The sequence below is a fragment of the Cajanus cajan genome, chromosome 10 (assembly GCF_000230855.2).
Source record: "Cajanus cajan strain Asha chromosome 10, NIPB_CcT2T_4, whole genome shotgun sequence".
NCBI classification, from domain to species: domain Eukaryota; kingdom Viridiplantae; phylum Streptophyta; class Magnoliopsida; order Fabales; family Fabaceae; genus Cajanus; species Cajanus cajan.
Window position 1 is genome coordinate 34,944,724 of NC_138526.1, and position 8,030 is coordinate 34,952,753.

At 28.0% G+C, this 8,030-nt stretch overlaps 1 protein-coding gene across 2 annotated transcripts; it reads left to right on the forward strand.

The window, feature by feature from the left end:
* Positions 1-349: 349 nt before the first annotated feature.
* On the forward strand, positions 350-3,094 carry LOC109788909 (FBD-associated F-box protein At5g60610). Of its 2 annotated transcripts, none has more exons than XM_020347774.3 (4): positions 350-555; positions 983-1,954; positions 2,252-2,383; positions 2,573-3,094. In XM_020347774.3, exons 2-4 carry the CDS (start codon positions 1,016-1,018, stop codon positions 2,852-2,854), a joined length of 1,353 nt encoding a protein of 450 aa, XP_020203363.1. In that variant the 5' UTR covers positions 350-555; positions 983-1,015; the 3' UTR covers positions 2,855-3,094. The 2 variants fall into 2 exon arrangements, with proteins under 2 accessions (XP_020203363.1, XP_020203362.1); XM_020347773.3 differs by having other exon boundaries at positions 351-555; positions 1,001-1,954.
* Positions 3,095-8,030: the final 4,936 nt, after the last annotated feature.

Here is an 8,030-nt window from a genome sequence, read left to right on the forward strand (position 1 = left end):
ATCTTTCATTTATAAAATACATCTCTCTTAATTATAAAATGCACCCCTCAAAAGAAAAGTACAATATTAACCCTATACTAATGATATGTAACAAGGTCAAAGAAAGTCAAAGAAAAAAAAAATTATAAAATAAATAAGAAATAAACTAATCATCTATACTCTTAAAACTTTTATCTTTCCTTCTAGTTCAATCCTTTTGAAATTTTTATCAGTAATTACATTTTAATTTTAAAGCAATAAATAAAAAATATCATTTCAATAATTTTTGTTAAAAAATATATAATTTATTTAAATAATGTCTATATAATTAAAATTATTAAAAAAAATTCATTTGCGATTCTAAAAGATATTTTCTCATTCGGCAAAAAGTAATGGAATATCATTCACCTCTCGGTGGGTTTCAATCCCTAATTTGCAACAAAAACACAAAAACTCATTCCTCTTTCTCTCGGATCCTTCGAAATTTCATTCACCTCTGTCTCTCGCACTGCTAGTGCTTGGGTTTGGCGGTGGAAAGGTTCCGTATTTTTCCAATTTCTCTCTCAAATTTCGAAGGTATCTTCGGTAAAACTTTCACCTCTGTCATTTTGCTTTTCAATTTTTATTTCAATTGCTCTTGAATTTTAACGTTACTTTTCTAGATTGTGTTTCTGTTATCTGTTATTTGAGATTTAGGGTTTCCCTCTAGAATCTGTTGTCCAGAGAAATCTTCAAAAATCAGTAATGTGATGAATAATAATAATTTGATAATAATAAAAAAAAAGATAGGTGAAAATTAAAACAAGGACAGAGAATTTTTCAGTGTTGCCATAGCCCTACACCTTTGTGTCAATCCTATAACATTTCACATTTTCATGCGTCCACAGTCTTCAATCTGAGACTTGTGTCTTCAAGTATTGCAGTGAATTTTATCGACTTATTCAAACTTTGCTTCAATTTTTAGACTATGTTATGTGTGTATGGCTTGACAATGCAACCAAAGGTTTTTGACTATGTGTAGGAGCTTGCAATAAACATGGACCCGAATTCCCCTTCTAAGAAGCAAAAATCCAATGAAGATCACGACATAATCAGCAACCTTCCCGATGTCATTATTGGTCGCATTCTTTCTTTTCTTCTGACTAAAGAAGCTGTTAGTACTTGTGTTTTATCCAAGAGATGGATATATCTGTGGACATTCATCACCAGGCTAGACTTTAATGATAGGAAGCTATACTATCGCACTAGGATAAGCAGAACCCACTTTTTAAATTCTGTGTATAGAGTACTACTTAACCTTGATGCTTCAAGCGTCCAAAGTTTCACTCTTTCTCTTACAAAGGATTACCATTCTTACCATATTAATCAGTGGATATCAGCTATTTTAAACCGGGGAGTCAAAGAGCTTTTAATTGAATCAAACAAAAACCTTGACATTTCCTCATATTCCCTTTGGAAATCCCAGTCCTTGGAGAAATTGGTGCTGAATATGAATGGTTGTGCTATTGGAGTTCCCAGCTTTGTTTGTCTTTCAACTCTCACTGTCCTCAAGTTGACCAGAATCACGTTTACTTGCCAACCTTCTAATGACCCCAAAAATCTGATCATCAAGTTGCCAGTTCTTAGAGAATATGAGGCAGAAAATTGCAGTTGGTTAAATGTAAAGGATATCACTTTTGAAGTGCCTCTACTTGAAGTGCTTTCAATAACTCCTGCATATGAATCTGTTGACTCACACACTATAATCAAGTTTTGTGCCCCATGTCTTACAAGATTCTCTTATAGTGGTTATGTTTCACCAATATCAGACACAATTTTGTTAGACATAGACCTATCTAGAGCACGTATTGCCTCTGCTAATATTTATCCGCGGGAGTATCTACAGGAGAGTGAGGAAAATGCGGCGTTTTTAACTTCTCAGCTTCTGAAACAATTCAATAATAACGTGGAATGTCTGAAGTTTGAGCGATCTAAGGTATGTTTCCTTGTTTCACCCTGTGTTTGCAATGAATTATGAACGACAATGAAATTTGATAATGTCATCAACATTTCCTTGCTTGAATGAAAATATAGTAGCATTTTACTTTTTATTAGTGTTATGTTGAAGATCAATCTTTATAACATATATAGTTGTGACTTCTGATGAGACATTTTATACATTTTATTTTATGAGATGTTTATTGTTATTATAGTAGTTTTTGTTTCATTACATTTTATAGATAGTATTTGGATTGTCCCGATATAAACGTTTTTGGCTCCCATTGTCACTCAGGTTCTTGCACTAGCCCAAGATGATCTTCCTGGATTTGGAATGTTGACTCGTCTCGAGTTAGGGAATGTTACTGGTAAAATTTTGATGAACTTCCTTCAAAACACACCATTTTTGAAGACTCTTCTTTTACAGGTTAGTAATTGATTCATTGAGCCTATCAAGATGATCCAATAATCACTAAACTGTGTAAAATACTTTTGTAGATCATCAAATTTTTCACAAAGGAATTTTGTGATACTACTGATTAGATTTATTCAGTTTTTTTAATTCCATTTTTTGTTTTTATTGAGAAATATAATTGTGTTATCTTTTGATCATCAGGAACTACTTCAATTTGATGCAGAACATTCGAATCTTGAAAATGTGCCTTCTTGTATTATATCTAACCTTGAAGTATTTAAGTTTGGAAAACTTTATGACATTGAACATGAGCTACGGTTTGCTAAATTTGTAATGGAATATGCTCGAGTCTTGAAGGTGGCAAGTTTCTCACCCCGTTGGGATCTGCGCAAGTCTACTTTTGAGAAAGTTAAGAAGAAGATATTATTATTTAAGAGAAATGTCAGCTCTGTGATTATAGAATTTCCCCCTATCTTTAGATAAAAGTTGGAAACACATTTTTAGTAATTTCAATGTCCTTTCTTGAGTTCTAAAGAACAAAAGGAAGAAAGAAGAATTTATTGTTATAGAAGTAAAAGTAATTTTGAGTTTTTCTACTTGTATACAGGGTGGTACTAGGTCTGGAGGTGTCATGACCCTTTGTCCAAAGTTAGAAATAGCCTATTTTATTTTATTTAAAATATAGTTGTATAGCAAGTAGATTGAAATCATTGTTTCATTTCATGTCATATTTTTTATTCAAATTAAAACTTTATGTGATTAAAAAATATCACTTTGTTAGTGATTGATTTTTCTTATTTGTTACATCTAAGTATAAATCCATATAAAATGAATTTATAATTTAGTGACAGAATAAATATGTAATGAATATTTGATTATAGACAAGTGTTTATTATATTAACAAGAAACATACATTAAAATTTACATCATAAAAGGTTAAAACTGAAAATTAATATCTATCTATTAAAAAAAGGAAATATTTCTATTTATTTTAAATGATTTAATTTAGTCATTAATTTTTAAATATTATTTAATAGTTTCTTTTAGTTTCATTAATATTGTTAATTCAATTTAAATGAAAAAATAATACTGAATTTTTTTTTTTGAAAAATCAAAGGACTAAATTGAATTATTTAAAAATAGTGGGACTAAATTAAATATTAAAAATAAATAAAGAAATTAAAATTATAATTTAACATTTATTTTTATAATTATCTCTAAACTACTTTCTCTTTGATCATCTTTTATTCATTTATTTATTTTCTTTTTAAAAAAAATCCTGGTTTTAAATAATTTCTCATTATTATTATTATTATTATTATTATTATTATTATTTAATTATAGACATAGGGTATCTCTTTTTTCCTTAGTTATTAATGAAGGAATGCTTACTTTTTGTTTTTAGAACAATTTTGTCTGTAAAATTCTCTCAAATTACTCTTTATTTCTCAACAATATTTTTATAAATTATCTTTATAACTACAATTACTAAAAGATTATTTACACTATTTTTTACACTTTTTTAAGACTAGGTAAAAATACGAACAGTCTTTAATATACGTGTATTAATAAAAAATAAATAAAAGTGTATGCAAGTTGTAATTAGTAATGGTATATTTTGTTAATGATAGTTTTTTTTATTTTTTATTTTTATAAAAGAGTTTGAACTCAAACTAAAAAATCATGAAAGAAAGAAATAGGTGAAATATAAACCATATATATGTGATCTAAAGTTACAGCGAATAAAACATTCCATTACCACTGTATACTAAAAGCATAAGTGCGATCTCTAAGGTCATGTAATATATCTTCTGCAAGGTTACGAATAGGAGACTTCTAACCCTTTCAAAGTTTGTTAAAAAGACGCATCGAACCCTAAAGTCTTGGCTCATGTGAGTGAGAGAGAAAAGCCCACTTATAATAAAAGGCCAAAAAGTCCACCTAGTGCCAATCCATGGGCCAATATTTTTTTAATAAAAATAATAAATTCAACTATTAAAAAATTATCGTAACGGTTAATACTTTATTTTGTCTAGACAATTAAAAATAAAACACAAAAAAAAAATCATAGGCAAAAAATATTTTTAAAAAATATATATAAATATAAATTTAAGATAAAAAAATAAAAATAAAAACATAATACAAAATAAAAATGAAAATTGACAACAAGAGAAAATTAAAAAAATAATATAATAGGATGTGAAAATAAAAAGTGAGATGTATGTGTACTATAGTCCAAGTAAATAACTCAAAAAAATTGAAGTTTCATGTTAAATATCATAAGTTTATAATGTCATGTTATAGTTATCTATTTGAGGTGTTATTTGCATTGTTGATAAGTTTGACGAAAGATTTACAATTGTTGTCTCTAGCATAATGATCAAAATCAACTCCTATCTTGATGAAAGTTAGGTTCAATGTAGGCTCATTGATCATGATAGAAAAGATAATTTCTTGTGTTCATCATTGTTAAAAAAAATAATGTGATAACTTGAGCTACGATTATCTATTTAAGGTATTATTTAAGATGTTTGAAATATTAAAATAACTATATTTTCTATAAAATTAAGATAAGAACATTGATTAAGACAGAATAAACATAGAATGGAGATGTTTCTTATTTTATATTGAGTATATAGTCCAATATTAATTTTTTAATGTGGCAAGTAAGGGGGATCAAACCCCGTTCGGCCTTGGTTGTAACTTCCTTTTATTTGGGGTTATGTGGGTTAGAAGTTTTAAATCTCTCCATTAGGTGAAACTAAAATAAATGAGGGTATTATAGGAGGTGGGATGGGTTAGTCCTAGGACCATAGTTCTAAGTGAGCAATTAATAGTAAGTTTTTGAATAGGTATAGTTGTGAAGGTAGTTTTTAAAAAATGATGTAAAGAGAAAGAGTAGTTTGAGAAGTAATCAAAAAAATAAAATATGTACACTAATAGGAGTAGTCTCCTTAATATATACTATTAATAAAAGTCATATATTTTTTTTAATTGTACACATTCAGTCAATCATTTTACCCATTGACTTTTAAAACACTATTTTCTCTCATATATGTTTTTATTTAGTTTTTTCTCTTTTTTTTAATCTACTTCTCAATAAACTCATTTTTTTTATATAACTTTTCATATCTTTTAAATAACTGCTAAATCACTCATGAATATTTAACTTCAATTATTTTTATTATTTATTTTATTTTTAAAATAAAATACACAAAGATATAAAATATTTTTTACACTAATTAATAACAATATAGAAACTTAGATATTCTCCCTTGATCCTTTCCCTACCATATTTATTTATTGAGTAAAGTTACGGTGTCCAAAAAATTTATCCGAATGATCTTCCGAAAATTAAAATATTAATATTTTTAATAAATTTATTATAAAATAATTATTTAATTTAATATTTTATAATTTAAATTATTATTTTATACATTCGGATAGTCGATTGAGACTATCAATCATTTTCTTTATTTATTTACCGAGAAAAATATTGTATCCTTCGAAAACGAAAGTCAAAAAATTGTTCAAATAATTACAAAATTATTATTTTATAATAAATTTATTAAATAATAATAATTTTTTAATATTCGGAGCATTTTTCGGCCTCCGTTTTTAAAGGCCGTAGCAATGCTCGTTTACAAATGGACTCTAATTTCAATCCATATAGATTACAAAAAGCACTTTTAGCTAGATGTCATTTCTAGCCTGTCGTGTCTCATAGTTTATGCCATTCACGTGTTTGCCAAGTATATTGAATTTTTATTTTAAATTAAGTAATAGTGACTTCTATTAAGAGATTCAAAAATAATTATCCAATAAATTAACAACATACAAATGATTTTTCTAAAAAAACCCTTCAATATTTTTTTTCTAAATAAAAGTCTGACATACTAAACATTACTATAATATAAAGACATTTCAACAATATTGTCATCTTAAAGTCTACCATTCATTTGCAGCACACTTAAATATAATTAAAAAAAAGAAAGAAAAACAAAGAACTTGGGGACTAGTTAGGAAAAGAAGGTAGATTGCAATAGTTAGGAAAAACTCCAACCAAATAAAACATGGTAAAGTGTCCCACCAAATGAAATAATTTATGTGTTAAATCATATACCACAAGTGTATTAGCACATTGATTATTCTCTTTAAAAATATCAGAAGTCTAAAACTACATCTTAAAACACAAAATCCAACAATACTTCCATCAACTACGAACATGTCAATACATGAAATTAGGACTATGAAAGGCATGTAAAACCATCCGAGAATCACATTCTAGCCATAACCTATGTCATCTTATTGAAAACACGTATTTAATTGTCAACATAACAGCAACCAACTCCGCCTTCAAAGCATTAGCAAAATCAATGTAAAACCATTCAAATTAAAAATATAAATAATAACCTAATATATAAGTTATTTAAAATTGTATTTTTGTAAATCAAAATTTTGGAAAAGGGTAAGTTTCTAATGAGTATTTATCGAATTTGTCATAAACTAGCACTAGTAGAAAATTAGTATATTACGTCACCTCTTTAACGTCGGACACACTAAAATTCAACGTAAAAGAGATGTGGTGGCATTTTTGTAATTTTTGCAAACTTTTTTACGTCGGACCTGGTAAGGTCTGACGTAAAAAAGTTCGCGAAATTGAATAAGAGAGTGCGAGGCACACCGCGCGCATTCACTCTTCATCACTTTTCATTTTTTTCTCTGTAAACCCTCTCCCTCTCCTTTGTTACTGAATCGTTTTTTTGTCTTTTGCAGAGTGGGGTGAACTCTTTGTTACTCATTCGCACACTGTTGCAGCTCATCAGGTATGAATCAAGGTTTCGTTAACACCTTTTTGCTTCGCATTGCTATTGTGGCTATATGTTCTATTCGATTTTTTGGTTGTTCTATTTGTATAGGTCGTTGGCCTTTTCTTTTGGGTTGTTCTACGAAGCAGAACGGCCCGTTCTCCAAGCAGAACGACCGTTATCCATTCAAAACGACCTGTGCTCCTTGAAGAACGAGCCGTTTTGAATGAAGAACGGGTCGTTCTGCTTGGAGAACGGGCCGTTCTGCAAGCAGAACGGGTCGTTCTGCTTGCACTCGTTATGTTTTTTCTTTTTCTTTTTTTTTTTTACTACTTTTTTACGTCGGACCTTGGTAATGTCCGACGTAAATTTACGTCGATTTTACAGGGCCGACGTAGATTTACATCTCCCGCATTAACATCGGTATTTTTTCGACGTAAAAAGCTTAAAATAACCGACGTGGAATACCTCTTTTGTACTAGTGTAGTTTCAATCGAAACCTTAACTACACTAAGACTAATTTACATTAGTTAATAAATTTAATCATATTAATTTTTATTAAAAAGCAATAATTATATTTTATTGAAATTTGATATTAAAAATAAATATTATTTTTAATGAATAAATTAAAAAAATTATTAAAACTAAGACAACAATAAAATGAAGTATATTTTTAAAATAATTTAAAGTAATAGAAATTTATTTAGTCTAATGCCCACACTAAATATTTATTATATATAAATAAAATTTATAAAAAATTATAATATATAAAGGCTTAAATATGTTTTTAGTCCCTCAAATTTAAGACAAATTTGTTTTTGGTCCCTCAAATTTAAAACTGTTGATTTTAG

Bases quoted from the DNA above. Each gene is read 5' to 3' on its own strand.
- LOC109788909 (XM_020347774.3), top strand. From the start codon at position 1,016: ATGGACCCGAATTCCCCTTCTAAGAAGCAAAAATCCAATGAAGATCAC. The intron at 1,955-2,251 runs GTATGTTTCCTT...ATTGTCACTCAG, and splicing joins TGAAGTTTGAGCGATCTAAG to GTTCTTGCACTAGCCCAAGA. The intron at 2,384-2,572 runs GTTAGTAATTGA...TTTGATCATCAG, and splicing joins TGAAGACTCTTCTTTTACAG to GAACTACTTCAATTTGATGC.